Source organism: Sinohyriopsis cumingii, chromosome 13 (genome assembly GCF_028554795.1).
Source record: "Sinohyriopsis cumingii isolate HCF-2022 chromosome 13, ASM2855479v2, whole genome shotgun sequence".
NCBI classification, from domain to species: Eukaryota; Metazoa; Mollusca; class Bivalvia; order Unionida; family Unionidae; genus Sinohyriopsis; species Sinohyriopsis cumingii.
Genome location: NC_142973.1, coordinates 52573648 through 52591829, shown reverse-complemented (window position 1 = coordinate 52591829; position 18182 = coordinate 52573648). Strand labels below are relative to the sequence as shown.

The 18182-nt window shown below is 40.1% G+C and overlaps 1 protein-coding gene across 1 annotated transcript in view; it reads left to right on the top strand.

Moving 5' to 3' along the window:
• Window positions 1–18182, top strand: part of LOC149785560 (uncharacterized) — a 189200-nt gene that overhangs the window by 150940 nt on the left and 20078 nt on the right. Inside the window, exon 56 of the mRNA XM_089979356.1 lies at window positions 2109–2220. Coding sequence (XP_089835482.1) covers window positions 2109–2220 — 112 coding nt within the window. The remainder of the gene's footprint in view (window positions 1–2108; window positions 2221–18182) is intronic.

Below are 18182 nucleotides of genomic sequence, written 5' to 3'. Positions count from 1 at the left end.
GTTGAATTTTGCTATTAGATCTTTTTAAATATGTAGACATGCTGAGACAGTTTTCAAGTCAGAATCTCGTGCTCTAGGTGCACATGACAATACAAATGCAGTTCTTAGGCATATTACATTGAAATTAGATGTTATGGTATCAACCAGACATAAATGGATTTTGAAGGAAAAAATTGTCCTTCTTTTTATACCAAAGTATATTATTTTTAAGGGCTTGTTTCAAATTTAAAACCAGCTTTTTCAAAAGATAATTTCTTCAGTCCAAGATATGCACTTAAGCAGAGTCAAGTTATAACTGTTAATTCTCTAAATTGAAATAAGTAAATTTATAAGAATTTCATTTTTATACTTATTTTATTGATAGATCCTCTACAAGTTATACATAGAATTAAATCAGCTATTTAGTATTTGATGTATACTGATCAACTGATTATTTCTGTATTCATGAAACATCCTGGGAAATTTGATGCATTACACCTCTCCCTCGATAACTCATGCAAAACAGGGTCCACAAACATAGACTGCACTATAAGGGAGGCATTAGTTACCGAGTGACCTCCAAAAATTGGAAAAAAACAACTCTGACATCAAGGAAAACTGGGGGGGGGGGGCTGTTTATTGACTGAATCCTCATTTTACAATCACATTGATAACAATTTTTAATAACACGCTTTTTCTAATGAAGTTGTTCGTTATTCTGTTTAAATAACATTTATTTTCAAAATGTCCAACATATGAAAGATCGTTCCAACTGGTTTCAACAGCCATCATGTCTATGCAAAAATATATGTGTGTTACATCAATGCTTTTTGTTATCTTGTTGAGTCTGGTTCCCGTAGTGGTGTTTAATATTATCCTGCCGTATCAGGAGTCCACAGGGTAGGGAACTAGACTAACTGTTGATAACCGCCAAACAAGATTCCTTTTTAAAAAAAAACACTCAACATTTATTTCGTGTGACAATCGTCTGCATCGAAATTAAATTTTTGTATTGTTCAGTTAGTACAGTATTGATGTCCTGATTTCATTGGAAGTAATAATGAAACTTCTTATCATCCTTGAGGATATCTCTAAGTGCCAGTTCAAGAATTCTCAGAAACTCGCTTGCCCACAATGGAATGTGTATGTGAAATCAAGCTCTTTATTTTACGAATTATTCATTTCACTTGGCTGCCTTGTTATCTTTGATCACAGTTAAGAAAGAGTCGGCTAATTTAAGGTAGTTTATGTAACATACACAATAACATTTATAAGTGTTCGATTGATCAAATGAAATGAGTTCACCCGACATATGACTGGGGCAGCTAGATTTTAAGTTCGTTGGGTTTTCGTTCCTTTTAACTTTTCTTTTATTCCACCTCCTTTATTTGACTCAAAAGACATAATTAACGTGATAATGCAAAGGAGGCCAGCTTTTAATTCAGTCTAACAATACAGCAAATACTTCCGGAAGTCAGTTATCAAAACATGGTTGGCACTTAATTAGGTTTTCAGAGAAATGCTCACAGACATAACTGTAGATTGATGCATTTCATGTTTAATTTGAAGAGGACACATTGCATTATGATGATTACACGTAAAAGGAACTAAAAGATAAGAACTAGAACACAAATTTCAATTGATAAAAAAATTATTTAATTTGTATTTATTAAAGTACTGCCTCCACTCTGCATAAGTGACATTTTCATGGATCGAAATTTCCTTACATATCCTTAATTGCGGTGTACTAGGAATGTCGTTTGGAAAGAAAATGAAAAAATTTTATGACCTATTTTTAAATTTGATATTTCATAGTGTTGATTAAAATTTCCAGGTCCTATCTACCATTTTCAATGAAAAAACGAGCGATACATCAAAGTTCAACAAATAGGGATCAATTTTTGAGGTATAAGTGGGTTTGCAAGTTATCAGGGTGCGAGTTATCGAGGGAATGGTGTATTCAGTACAAACTACAAAAGGTCTCATTGCAGGCAAAATTTAACTCGTGTTGTTTCATTGACTGCATGGTTATGATCAGTTAGATCATGTGTATTTTGCAGCATTATTTAATTTATTTATGATATAAATAACTTTTATGTATGTGTAATGGCACTGTTGTCATTCAACAGGTGTCATGTATGACCTGGACTCGAATGATCCAGAGGGAGATGAAGTCATTTATAAAATCAACACTTCCCAGCTTCCAGTCCCAGGAGAAGTGATAATAACACCCAATGGAAGGTATTTACTTTTTATAATACTGGTCCATTCAAATTTGTTTTTCTTTTGTTTAGCTCAAGTATTGACAGTTGCTAGCTGATTCAAATTTTCAAGTAAGAGATATTCTATTCAGCATTTGTAATATGCTTTCTGTTATTGTAAACTCTCTTGTTCTTTGGTATGGAATAAACACCATAATGATATTCTGTAATGGTTCAATGGCTGATTAAATTTGCCGCAAAGAAAAATATCCTTCAGATTACAAAACCACATATGAAGCTATTCATGAATTGCAGAATTCCTAATACATTTATTGATTTACACTCACTGAAACAGCATTTTTAAAATTTGTTTCTATACATATTGTATGTAAATTGTGAAACATACAGTGCTTTTCCACTATGTTTAAAGGCTTAATAATTGTATGTTTTTATGCATATTTCATTGGAAAACATTGGACTTCAAAATACTAAAGAATGATTGGAGCATACCCGACAATGAGTAACATCACCGAGATGCTTGAGATCATTAGTTTGCTATTATCATATTTGACATCCTATAGGTTGATGCAGATTATAAGTCAATGTTGCAGATTATGTAACTTTTCTATCCTTCATCCATGTACAAGTCAGTGGTTAGTATAAGATGAGGACTCAGCTTAGTCTTTTTCATTTTGTTCCAAAGAGCAACATGAACTTTATTGTATATGTTACCCAGTAGATTTTCAGGTCAGATGCTAGAATGTTTCTCCATGGTTTTGTTTTAAAGAAAGAGAGAGGGGGGCATATGTATTCCTTTACATTTTTCTTCTTGCGCCTCGTGATCAAAATAAAACATGTTCTGATATAAGAGCTAGCGAGAGAGAGAGAGAGAGAGATTTATGCCCTTCCTCATGCAATTTTGTACCTTACTGCCCCTGTTTAGTGGAAGTTTTTGTCAAAGAGAGAAAACAGTAATAAATAGTTAATGGTAAATAATAACTACATGCCATACTCCTTCAGTTTCAAAGTTTAAATATTCATAATAATTATATCCAGGTAGATTCCATTTAGGTTAAATCCCAAGAATGAACATTTAGCATATTATTTAATTTTCTTTCAACTACAATGACCTCCATTCCCAATAAGTAAGATTATCTTTTATGAATACATTTACCTACTGGTACACTTCCAGTATTTTGGGGCATTTGAATTTGATCTTTGCTCATTCTAGTTGTTAATTTAAATGGCTGATAGTTCTGTCTGTGAGCACAAAAGGTGTTACTGGTTGAGAAAATTACATAAATAAGCACCTGGCATTTTCTTTCATTACACTGCACCATATTCACAATACCTTTTGGGTAACCTTTTTTCTCAGTTGATAAGCTCTTTAATTTAATGTGGTCTACCGAATCTTTCTCTCCGACAGGTGTGAGCTTGAATAACCTGACCACATCTGTAGCATATTTAATTTACATGTAAATAACACTTCAAAGCCATGTAATTCTTGGGGCTTCTGGGACAATAGAATCATAACTAAAACTAGAAAGAATTTTTTACTCAGTGGTATTAATTGATTATGGAATATAGTATAGCCATTATACAGGAGCAAGATCACAGTAGTCAGGTAACTAAACAATACAGATTACAATAATTCTGAAACTTCTTCCTCTTTCAGCTGTGTTAAAAATCTAAACCACATGCACACACTGTCTTATATGAAGGCAATATTTTCTTTGATCACAAGATGCAAAAATTTAATGCACATATATGTAATCAAATTTAAGCAATGTATATTATAGTGCATGCTGCTTTAGTGCAATTACAGCTGATGGACATGAATTTAATCCTGATGATTATGTACATATTTTAAAATCCTTCTTTTGGTTTGAACCTATATTATTTTTTTACACGTTATCTTTCCCAAAATGATTTTAAAAAATTACACATTATTTTTTGTTCTTTTCGAGAAAAGGTTTTTCATTTACATTCTTAAAATTATATGACATAAGATAAAGTGATTTCAGTGAAAAAATCTATATTATAAGTTGGTTCAAAGTAAAATATTAAGTCCAGATTTTCAGGTAAAAAATTATCAACTTATAGGGTAGCAGATATGGTAACCATATCATTTATATGACATCATTTGTAGCAGCAGAGGGGGCGAATCGGACATTTTGTCCAATCGTTATTTGGCTTAATTATTACTTTCTGCACTCAACGATCTAGTGTCGTCAGCGCCTGGTAAAAAAAAAACGACGACGTCGTTGGGGGATCGTCGCGTCGTCATTTGGTTTAATTAACACCTTCTGCGCGCCGATCCCCAGCGTCGTCAGCGTCCGGTAAGCACATCGACGACCGCGTCGATGTCATCGCCCCCTCTGCTGCTAAGTGGTTATTTACAATGAAAATTATTTACAACTAACCGAATATTTGGTCAAGTCCGATACGATATCGTGTCCGAGGATCATGTAAATTTATCGTTATGAATCCATGTGGGGTCGACTGAGCATGACTAAAAAAGTTTCGAAAAACATTAAAGTCCATGTCACCGCCGCACCATGTCTGCCAAATATTTCGTAGCGTGTGTGTATCAACGCCGTTGAATACAGCAAGAATATTGCAGTTATCTCTGATTACTTTTGGAATCTGAGTGTATCGTTGAGTGACATATATCACGTCAGTGTTTTTATGCCTGCCTCTGGAAAATATCCTAGCTGGGTTCTTTTGATTGTCTAACATAACATCATCGTACACGACTAGATTGTTAACGTCGCCATCAATATCATCAATACCCGGTGCATCATTGATATCTGTAATAAACTCAATAACATTTTTTTTAGCGATCGCTGATGCATTCTCGTTGAAATCTTTCAACACCTCGTAGCATCGTTGATCATCTACGCTAGGAGCAACCAAATACAACTTATCCCACTTCATCCATCTCATTATTAAATTGAGTAACAATTGCGTCTTGCCGGATCCAGATGGTCCGATGATAATCATCCGGATCGAGTTTGGTAACGCTGCAACATGTTTAACTGGTTCTCTTGTTTTAGTCGCCGAAAAATCAATTATATTCATATTTCTATACATAAATTATGGATCTATATTGTGTGAAGTGTAGAGTACGTACTGGTACAAATGATATGACAACCGCTACAACAAGAAATAACAGATCGGCCCTTACTGGCAAGTGTGTACAATGCGGTACAAAGAAATTTAGATTTATTTCTATTAGACCCGGAGATGTTTTAAAAAAAAGCGAGGAGGTGACATCGCAGCCAAATTGGCAAAACTCCCCGGAACACCGTGGGCAAAGTATCCAGGAGAAAAACACCTCCCAGGATATAACTACTGTGGCCCCGGAACACGATTAGATATTAGACTCGATGATCAAAATCAGCCCAAACCCGGTGAGTATCCAATAAACGCTATCGATAAGGCGTGTCATGCTCATGATGTTGCTTATAAAAGTAGCGATCTGCAACAGCGCCATATCGCGGATGTAAAATTAATTCACGCGTTAAATGCTATTCCTGATAAATCCGTCAAAGAAAAATTGGCCTCATGGTTGGTAAAATCGGCTATGAAAGGTAAATTAATGATTGGCGCTGGTAATTAATAACAATCATCCAAGAAAAACGATGGATTCCATCTATTATTCTCCGAGAGGATACTGGAAGGGGAAGGCCGCAATTGGTAAGCTTGCAAGCGCTGCAAAGGTAACAAAGACCACTGCGGCTAATTGGTTATCCAAACAGGCTATATGGCAAATCTATCTACCACCGCCTAAACAAATCAACTTCTCGCGCTTTGATGTCAGCGTACCTAATGAAGTTCATCAGGCTGATATACTATTTTTGCCGCATGACAACGGTTACAAATACGCGCTAACCGTAGTTGATGTTGCGAGTCGATACAAACAAGCGGAGCCGTTAAAAACAAAGTCGGCAACTGAAGTAGCCGCTGCGTTTGAAAGAATTTATCGAAGAGGCCCTCTGCGCTGGCCAAATCTATTACAAGTTGATCCCGGTAGTGAATTTCGCGGCGCTGTTTTATCAACGCTGAAACATCATAGCGTCGCGATACGACGAGGTCATACTGCGCTACATCGTGATCAGGCAATTGTTGAACGATTCAATCGGACTCTCGCTGAACGGTTATTTGGATATCAATACGCGAAGGAATTCATCCAAGAAAAACGATCTCGTGAATGGGTTAAAAGGTTGCCAGGCGTAATTGCAGCGTTAAATAACGAGATTACCCGAGCAATCAACATGAAGCCCAGCGACGCGATTAAATACGAGTATATACCCGGAAAATCAAAAATAAATAGCGTTTCCAAGCCGATTCTTGGCGATGTCACTGTTAGATATCTATATGAACCAGGAGAGCTTGAAGGCGGTAAAAAAAGGGCTACCGATCCTATTTGGAGTGTTACCACACATAACATATCAACGATAACACGATCAACTGGTAGACCACCGATCTACAGACTGGATTCAACTGCTCCTCAGCGCGGATTTACACGCGAGCAACTACAAGTGATACCTAACGATACTCAATTACCCCCACGTGGTCTTAACTAGCGCCGTTGCGTCTATTGCACTCAAGACAGGTCAACCTCACATTGTTTTTGACATGACCGAGACTGTTATCGATCCTATCCACGGTAAATTGGCGAGTGTCTTTATCCGAATAACGCCAACTCATTATACAATTGCAACTCGCACAGTGATTATTCTGTTGTTGTCGTAGCGAGATTATTAATTCGGCATCAATATCAAAACGCCGCTGTTTTTTTTTATCCTGTTGGCGGTAACCCGAGAGTTTTCTATCAATGACGCTTGCATCGATGGTGACTTTGTCGTTGGTGACTCCGTCACTGACTTCGTCAACAACAATTCTTCGAAGCTGATTTATCCTTCGTACTCTGGACACTGCAAGATAGACTAGATTCGACCATTCGATGCGATTATCAACTATCCAAACAATTGTGTCCGTGATGGTTAGTCCCTGCGAGGAATGTATTGTTGTTGCGTATCCTAGCGTCCACGGGGATTTATCAGCACGTAGCGCGTCCTCGACGACGCTGATATCAACGAGCACGATATCATTCAGCACGAGAATTTGTTTTTTTGCCCCCGACGCTGTCGGGGCTGGAATTTCAACTTCAATGTTCTGCCGCCGTGTGTCCGCGGGTCTATAACATAACGGCACTGGACGCGTTGGAAACCTTTCCTTATGCAACGTAAACAACTTCCGCTGAAGTGTGTCTCTGACTATCTTTCTACTCGCTACAATTAAATCGTTTGGTCTCCATGTTTCCCAGAATTCATTTAACGGCGTTTCCGGAATCACCTCGCGAATTATTTCACATTGAATTCTATCCGGCTGTAATCTGATTAGTTTTTTAACCTCGCGCAGTTGTTCATCAAGTGCTCGGTAATCAGTATCGGTTTCTTCATAATAGTCCACGAACCCGCTCAACCAATCATGTGGACCCTCGCCGACAAATGGTGGTGGTTGGCCATGGTCCCCACACATGATTACCGCTGTATTCGCGCGCAGCAACCACTCAAGAAACATTTGTAAAGTATCTAACGAAACAGTACATATCTCATCCCAGATGATAATGTCGGGAATAAATTTTTCCCCCATTCGATCAGGAGTCCACTCACCACCGCTGTATCGAAAAAAGCTGTGATAAGTAACGGCGTCAACATTTCGTTGTTTTATCTCTCGCGCTAGTCTATGGGTCGGTGTAAGCACGATCATACTTGCCCGCGTTCGAAATAATTCAATTGCCCGAGTCGTCTTTCCTGACCCGCCACAGCCGCTTAAATAAACCGTCTTGTGTCTACAAATTGGATCAGAACACGGTGGTGCATTAGACCATTCTGATAATTTATCACCGCGTAAGTAGTCGTTCTCAACGGTGACATCTGCTGACGGGGAATAATCGCGTCGTATTTCATTTTTAATTCTCCATGTACCCCAACTCTCGTCCGGACTAGTAAACTCGGCTACGTTTCCCTTATACGCTACGTCAACATAAAACGAATCAACGGCTACTCTAACCGCGGTATCGGGGAATCTATTTATCATCGAGAATAAATTGATAGCGGCATAACCCAGCATAGACGCCCTCAAATGTGGATACGCCGGGCTGTCTCCATCGCTGTAGGTAACAACTGTACCCAACCTCGTTCCATTGGACAAGAAAGCTGTTTTGCAGTTCACGTATCTATTTTTTGCCACTGCGTCCTTGATTACGAAATCATATTCTGCGTCATCTATAATCAGCCGTGAGCAATATCGTTTGTAGTCGTGGTTTTTTCCACCTTGTGTGAACTTACCAATTATTCTTCTACCGAGATCTTTTGCCTCGCGGTTTCGTTGGTTAAATATCCTCCTGGACCATTCGATGATATATTCCTCGTCGGCATCAATGTTTTTTCTGGACTCGTCAATTATGCTATCTAGACGCTCCGGTTCTGGTAACCAGACTTCAGTCTGTGCCCGGTATGATATAATCGCGTCACTGACAATCAACGAAACTAGCATGCTACAATCAATCATATACCGTAGCAGCGCTATTGGCAGCCACTTCTTTTCAGCCATGTGTCTACCGATCCAAATATAGCAACAGCGATGGAGTCCTGCCGCGAATTCAAATGATACTATGCGAGCGAATCCGGTTAAATCAAAATCGGGCAGTGGTCCATTAATAGCAACACGAGTCATTTCATGTCTGGGGTGTCCAAATCGTTTGAAATACTCAGCGGCGGATCCATACCCGAGAAAACTCGCTGGATAACAGGCAACCATATCAACCGAGATCATAGCGTCGCGGTTGTATTCAGTGTTCCATAGTCCACCGTGATAGTATTCCAAACAACTGGATTGTATATCCGGTAGAAATTCCTTGCGCGTTGGTCTCCACGCATTTTTCCTTGCTGCAACATGAGCTACAACCGATGGAATCGTAAAACAATTTGTTAACAGTTGTTCATCATGCTCCTCAAATTCTATAGCGGTTTTTTCATCCTGTTGTGAAATGCTTCAGTGCGATATAATTCGCCGTTTGGTCTTACAAACTGATCAAAGGTATCCGCATCGTTTTCAGCGCTGCGAAGTAACCACACTGATACAGGGTCGTTTTTACACAAGTAGGCAATAGCATCAAATAGTTTCCTCTCCGCGAGAAAACCATCCCTGGAGAATTCTTCTCCTAAAAATTCTTCGGGTATATACTTTACTGTTCTATCCCGTGGAAATATTGTGATCACGGGCGTCCATGCGTGTTCGTTATGATCGATAATTTTGATTGGGGCTCCCTTCGATTTATACTTCGATTCGTATAATACTTCACCGGTTATCGTTGTAACGGTTATTGGAAATCTCAACGACGTTTCTAATCTCGCTATGTCGCTGATGGTTGCTCCAAGCTCTTTTACGGTTAGTTCCCACTGGTTGATTTTGCTACGTCGTAAATCAGTCAATTTGTTTCCTCGACATGCATTTGTAAAATGCTCTATTATTCGTTCTGCTACACAATTTATCCCAGTTGACTGTTTCATCGGTTTCAGTTTTCCGATATCAGGTTTCTTATTTAACGGGTATATTCCATAAACAACTGCTGTTTCAGGATACGCTCGTTCATAGTATGGTCTATCAATTCCGGTTAACAACCCCGGCTTGGAGTCGCGGCTGACAGTGACTGTTTTCTTGTCGCTGAGAACTGGTTCAAATTTATCACGTATGATCCAATCGCCTGATTCCACCCGGACAATGAATTTTACTCTGAAGAAATACCTTTTACCGTCAAGTTGTGATATTATCGTTGATGCGCGGTTGTCGTTCATGGTAGCATCAACAACACCATCAATTCGAAATGTTGACCAACTATGAGATGCACCATCACGCTTGAATTCATTAATACAATCGCGTATTTTATTCAACAGGGTTCTATCGTTTATTAACGCTTTTGGTGTGTCCTTGAGGACTCTATCGAGATTGAACTTAATATTTTTCCGGGGCTTAATTGCTGCTAATCTCTCGAACTCATCCATATAATTAAAACAAGTATTTAAATGAAAGAATATAGTATAATGAATCACTGCAAATGGTTGATGATTGGGTCGACAACCCCGTGCAATAAATCATGTAGAGGTGAATTCTGCGGATATCATTTACAAAGCGTTCGTAATGGTTCTCTTGGCCCCCTACCGTGCTTGGTTTGCCACGTCGGTGTAAGAGGAAAATCCCAGTTGTGTATTAATTGTGGCGGAAAGCGATACAGGGAACTAAAACGCTATTATGACAAACGAATTAAAAACGCCGTCATTGACCCCACCGCTGACTCCGTCATCAAAACCCCCCAAGACTACGTTGAAAGATTCATAATTAAACCAAATAATAAATTAGACAAGTAGTATTATTATACAAATGGACCAAGAATTTCAGCCGCACCCCCTGCTCGTCAATTACGAGGCATCTCGCGACGGTATTGTTAGAAACCGCAGACTGAAGAAGCCGGTTGGATGGAAAAACAATCACGGATATTTGATGTTTACTGCTGGAGGGAAAAAATATCTCTGTCACAGAATCATCTATGAATGTTTCCACGGATTGATCAAAGATCGTCTCGTTATTGATCATATTGATGGATGCCCTCAAAATAACAGACTGTGTAATTTGCAAGCCATCTCTCAGAGTGAAAACAGTAAAAAAGGCCAAACTGGTAAGTACTCAAAAGCAACAAGGGGTGTCAAATCATTTGATACAACAACTCACGAGGAAAAAATATTTCAGTCGATGAATGAGGCAGGAAAATATTTTGACATTTGTATCACCTCAGTACGATTTGCTGCAGAACGAGTATATCAAACAGCGATCTCAAAAAGGACCGGACACAGAATTCGATTTTCATATATAACATCAAAGGGAGATAACTCGTTTTGTGATAGCGTCGCATGACAAGAGTTACGTCCCTTGAAGTCCAATTAATGTTGCGATTAATTAATCATTTTACGATGAAAACTAATGAAATACACGCTGTTATCTAACAGCTGTATTCTTTTTTTTAATGTTTTATTTGAGTATTTGGTTTCATTTAAATGCCGTGAAACACCATTAATAAGTATTTAAGGATTCAAACGATTCAAGGGAATTCAAATTAACACACACCTTGTGACTGACGCCGCTGTATTAGTCACTTTATATATAAGATGACTCGTTATAAGCCTGGGGCTTTCGAAAGCCAATTCAACCAATCAAAACTAACCCACGCTCTTGACCCGGGCGTGTGGTTGTCTTTTGTTCACAATCATGCAACCGGGTTAATTTAATTGGGTTGCTTTTGATTGGTTGAATTGGCCGTAGAGTTCCGCCCCGTCGTTTTATGTTCGTGCTGTCTTGTGTCGTCCCATCATCCATCAATCATTTCATTGTAAATATATTCATCCTTAATTAAGTACATGTAGTGATGTCCCCCAAGCATATCTTCTGGGCGGTCTACGATGACGTTTGTCACCCTAGGCCTCCCTCTCGGAGATGTATGCTTTGGGGTTCCAAGATGTGAATGTCCTTAATTAAGTATATGTATATGCCTGTAATCTGCCACAACACTCGAGTGGAGATCTACGGCATTGTACTGTCCATGTATGCCTGTAATCTGCCACAACACTCGAGTGGAGATCTACGGCATTGTACTGTCCATACAAAAAACGGGGTCAAAAATGACCCCCAATAATTTTATTAAAATTTTTGATATTAGAAATAAGATGTTTATAAGAATAATGAATATCGAAGACATCAATAATATATTAACTGAGATTTCAAAATTAAAAAATCAAGGAATTGAATTATCTGATGGTCTCGACAGTGAAAAAATATTATCCGATTATGAGATTATTAACGAACAGTCGAAACGGGGGCGTTTTACCCTGGCCCGCGAGTATTTTTTTATAAAACGATTACAACATACGATCAATGAAAACTTGTACCACAATGACGCAAATGCATTCATTGGACTATTTACTGCCGTTGAAATAATACGAAAAAAACTCGGACGTGTTTATGAACGACGCCGGGAGATTTCTAGCAAGATCAAAAACATTAGAAGAATTATAGACGGAGTCTCCGGCGAGAAATTAGAAATTGCTTCGCAATTGCAATAATGGTAGGCGAATCACTTACTACTCGGCTAGCCAGAGAGCGGCTAGCAGCGCTTAGAAAGTTCATACCGTTACGAGACAGGGTCCGAGAACAACTTCAAACGCGGCAGCAAATGCAAACTGATTTTACTGTTGGAAGCGAACAACTCTTTGCCCCGGTAACTAAAGCGACCAAAGATGTTACGGCGGCAACTGTACCCGTTCTTGGTGCGCTTGAAAAGATAGCGGCTCAGACCGAACAAACAAAAAGGTCTTTAGAAACACTCCCTGCAAAAATAGCGGCTGCTACAACACGGAGGCCACCATCACTCGCTATAACCGAACCACAAGAACCCTATGTTACAATGGCCGATGAAGAAGAACTAGGCGCCACCGCAAGAGAACCAGAAGAAGAAATACCGGAAGAAATACCAGAAGAAGAAATACCGGAAGAAAAAGAGGGGAATATACCCCGTATTGTACTCAAGAAGAGCACAATAGATCAAATTAGAGGCTTCAGCAACAGGGAAGAATTAATTAATTTTGCTGCCAACAATTTTGCTAAGAGCATACGAGATAAGAAGCATATCAATAGCGGTTACGAGAAAAATATAAAGTCGTTAAAGGACTGGGTAAGAATAGTGTATTTAGCGAGTAAACATAAAGAAGCATTACCACATCGTGGTAATCCCGATTACGATGAATTCCACAAGGAAGTTAAGAGTATAACACCAAAAAAAGGAAAAGGATACTCTGTTGGTAAAGAATCCTACGGCGTTACCTGTCCTGGTAGTGTTCTCAGTGATATATCACGGCTAGAGGTACTAATTGGAGGAAAACGAGCCGGAAATAACTCTACGGAAATAATCAATGAGGCCGCTGATATTTGCAAGCGGTTATTTGCAGGCGGTATTATGGACATTAATGCATATCGAACGCTCATAGACGAACTCGTGGATGATTAATTGGAAAACTGGTGTTTTTAATAAGGATGATCATACACTACAACCATGATAAACCAGTACTCGTCTACGTGGTAAACTCGCGATTGCCTGTTTACCGCGCGTACTATGGAGATGGTCTCGGTAGCACCATTGCGGGGTTATTTACAAGAATGGCTCCAAAAGTAGCGCCGTTAGCCAAACAATTAGGAATGAAGGCTATTGATGTTATTCGTGATAAGGGAATTAGTGCTATTGGAGATGTTGCCGGAAAGGCGCTTTCAGCCGCGCGGGACAAACTAATGTCGTTGGTAAAATCCAGGAGAAAAAAACAGAAACCACCGGTAATGCCATCAACGACAGTGATGCCTGCAAATGTCAGTAAAGTAATAAATAACGCCGTGGAAGAAAAACTAGAGTCGTTGGCGGCTGAGTCATCCACTAACGCGCTCATGAACGCGATAGCGGGAAGTGGTCTACGACGAAAAAATCGCAATTGAAAATATCAACATGATAAATAATAGAAATGTTTGCGCGAACCGCTGATCCCGCGTTTGATATGGATGCCCCAGTGCGCAGGGATGATTCTGTCCGTGATTATCAATATTATTCTTATTATGCAACGCAACCGAATCTACGATCGCGAATTGAACTTCAAGTCCAAGATACCAGTAGATACTTTCTGCCATGTGAAGCGTTTATCGAAATTGAGGGGGAACTCGTGACAAATGCTGCCGATAATGCACCATACGACAACAACCCGGTTATCCGAGTTGGTTTTGTCAACAACGGCGTAATGGCGTTATTTGAGAGCGCAAAATATCTCATTGACGGGCGAGAAATTGAATCAATAGAACGCGATGTTGATGTTGCAACGACGATAATCGGGCTAGCGAGATACTCAGATGATTATACAAGGTCGGCTGGTCCGTCTATGATGTTTGCGAAGGATACTACCGATAACGCTGAACACAATCAGTTTTCTAGGGTAAAGGCAACACATGCCACCGCGGTTGATCCAGCACCGGCCGGGTATGTAAGACCAGCTGGGAGCTTCGATGTCATAAATGTTATTACTAATTACAATCTAGGGTTTGCAACACGAGTAGGGATGTTGCAAGGACAACGCCGACAGTTTTCATGCGCGATTCCACTGCATCATATATTCGGATTCTGCAGAAACGTCAGAAAAGTCATCTATGGGGCTAAGCATACAGTAGTACTCGTGCGAAAGGGCAATGATAATGATGCAATCTGGCATGATGCTGGTGTTGCCGACGGTAAGGTCAATATAAAGAATATAGTATTGTGGATGCCAGTAATGACCCCATCAATCACCGCAGAACAGCGATTACTCTCATTCATGGAGACAGGTGGTAAATCACTGTTGAGTTGGCTCACAGTAACCACTGATGCTAAAGAGGATAATATGGATGGTATATTTACATGGCACCTGGCATCCAAACAGGGTGTTTCAGCCCCGCGTCATATATTTGTAGCGCTACAGAATAAGGCGCGATTAGGCTTCCAAGAACGCAGCCATATGATATTTGATCAAATCGGTGTCAATGAGGTCTCGTTGAGAATAAACGGACAGCAGGAACCATCCGAGGATATACAACTCAATTACGGTGACAACCATATCGCACGTGTGTATCATCGATTGCTGTCATATATGGGTCGTGATCAAAACGTCGACACTGGTTTGCAAATATCACAACTTGATTTTAAAAACCAGTATCCGATTTATTATTTTTCGTTGGAACATCTCGATTTAACGAGACAATCCGTCGTTGATATACACTTCCGAGCTCGTGTGCAACGTCCTGGTGGTATTGCCGAATATAGAGCGGTTGCTGTCATTCTCAGCGATAAATCAATGCTGCTAGAAGGTGTTGGTGGACGAATGAGAATCGTTGATGCGCCAGTGGAAAACATGTAATTGAAAGCACAAAACGCGTTTACAATAAAATGTCGTATAGTGTCGTCAGTGTAGAGTTGACTGATGGTCAAGTCAAGAAATTACGATCAAAGTCGGCTAAACAATGCGGGACCACAATAACGCTGAAGCCGTCGCAGATGGCGGGTGGTAATCATAAGATATCGTTGACGGCGCGTCAAATAAAACATTTCAATGATGCGATGAAGAATAAAAAGGGTGTTCAAATAGATTTTTCAGCCGCAGCGATTAAAAACATGGAAAAGACCGGTGGGATATTTCCGCTTTTAGCTGCGATTCCAGCGTTGATTGCCGCGGCCGCACCAGCAGTGGCTAAGGCGGCGGCGCTGGGGGCCGTTGGTACCGCGGCGGGAATGGCATTGAAGAAGGCAACCGGGAAAGGCTACAAAAAAAAACGACCCGTGGCCGGAAAGGGTCTAAGACTACCGGGAACCCCGTATTCATGGTACTCGGGAAAGGGTCTAAGACTACCGGGAACCGTTTATTGACTCGGGAGTCAATGACTCCTGAGTCTATGACTCCAATGTCTAATTTTGATTTAATAGACGCCGCAAACGCGTTAGCGATAAAAAACTTCAGAGGTGTTTTCATGAGGGATCAATTACCGGCGGCACCAAGGAATATTGAAACCGGTATAATTAACCTCGATGGGTCCTCCGGAGCGGGAACTCATTGGGTTGCATACGCGATTGATCCGCGTGCAATCGTCTATTTTGATTCATACGGGTTAGCCCCGCCGAAAGAGTTCATGCGGTATATCCGGGCGTGTTCAGCCCGGGCGTGTTCAGCCCGGGTTTTTTATTCCACGCTGCCAACACAGCAGTTAAGTGACCCACCGATATGCGGCCGTGAGGTATTGAACGTACTCGCGGCGATTTCATCATCGCGGAAACCACCTCATGTGGCTGTAAACGAATACACTAGTGGGGTCGTAGAAGCTCAACGGATTTTAGAGAATAACATTTACAATAATAATGATTGATATCTGGGGACGACCGGTTTCGGCGCTGAAAAAGCCCACGGAAACGGCCGCCACCGATGACATAAAAAAACTAATTGAGGATGAAATCGCTGATACGTTGAATTTAACCAGTGTTGACCCGGACGAAATAGTTGTATTTCAAGACCGCCAGGGTAAATTGAAATCCAGTAATGTGTCGCTGGATGACGTTTTAACACGACAGCGTGATGCCGGCGAGGGCACTATCGCGTTGTATACCGGCGACGGACGACTCAAACCGGGTGAACATATATCGGCGGTAACATTAGTCAAAGACGGTTTTATAAGGTTGGATAGATCGGTGACCGAACTTGACGCGCAGGTGAAAAAATCTATCACCGATATACAACTCACTACCGCTAGTTTTTTCGGGACCCCGGCGGTAACCGAACCAAATCTTGCAGCAATAATGGGTGCTATTTTGGATTTTGCAACGCTGTCGGGCCAATTTGTCTCGTTACGGAAAAATGTTAACAGGATCGATGACAACTTTGATAAATTCTTTGGTAAAAAAAATACCAGACCGGATGAGATTACAACAACTATAAATGATATCACTGCGTATGGACAGGAAATAAAAACAATCAAACTTGATGTTGCAGAGAACAGAAATGGTGTAGACGTGCATGAACGGGAAATAGGAATAATCGGCGCTAATGTTGCAACGATCATAAATAATGTAGACTCGCATGGACGGAAAATAGAAACAATCAAAACTGATGTTACAACGATCATAAATAATATGAGCGCGCATACACAGGAAATAGGAACAATCAAAACTGATATTGAAGCGAACAAAAAGGGTGTGGACGCGCATACACAGGAAATAGGAACAATCAAAACTGATGTTGAAGCGAACAAAAAAAATGTAGACGCGTATTGGCGGGGAATAGGATTAATTAAAACTGATGTTGCAGCGAATAAAAAAGGTATAGACGTGCATACATATGAAATAGAAACAATCAAACTTGATGTTGCAGCGAACAAAAAAAGTATGACCGAGAATACACGGGAAATAGAAATAATCAAAACTAATGTTGCAGCGAACAAGAATAATATAGACGCGAGTTGGCGGGGAGTAGGAATAGTTATAACTGATGTTGAAGCGATTAAAGACAGACTACCGAGAATGGCAGAGCAACTCGAAAAAATAAAAACCCCTCATGAGAACATCATCAACACAGTATACACAATTCGGCATGGATCATTCGATTGGACTCTTACACAGAATACAGTAAATATCACCGCAACTGTTAAGGGCATTTATCGACTGACACTGGTTTCAATGATGCAGTTTAATATATTATCGTCGAGTTCATCCGGGTTTAACAATACAATATCAACAATTATAGACAAGGACGCAACTGAACCGTTTACAATTTATGCCGTTGATGGAAATTTAACCAGGGCAAACATTACATGGTATGTGGAATTTGTAGCGAATCTAAGTAATTAAAAACACTAGCTCTTTTAAAATAAAAATGACCACCAAGGAAATTGAATCAGAGGTATCACCGACGTCACATCAATATCGATTCGATACCGCAAAAGAATTTTCCGCGAACTTAAAAACGCTTTCCGAACAATACCGTGCAAAAATAAAAAAATACCGCCGAAAAATAACCGCCATCGACGCGGTCGTGTACTCGGTGTCGGGTATAGTAGCTGGCGCCGGTGTTATTTTATCCACGGTGACCACGATAACCCCGATCGCTGTTCCAATCGCTGTCTCCGCAATGACAACAGTTGCTGGAGTTGCCAACGCAATCACTAGGAAGATATCATCGTGTTTTCAGAAAAAACTCAACGAGTATACAGTAAAACATCAAATAGTATCCGACGCATACTCGAAATTATCCGGGTTGATCTCGTTATCGATTGATAATTTGTTCGTATCCGATGTTGAATTCTCCACGATGGTCCAGTTGTATAGCTCCGCGA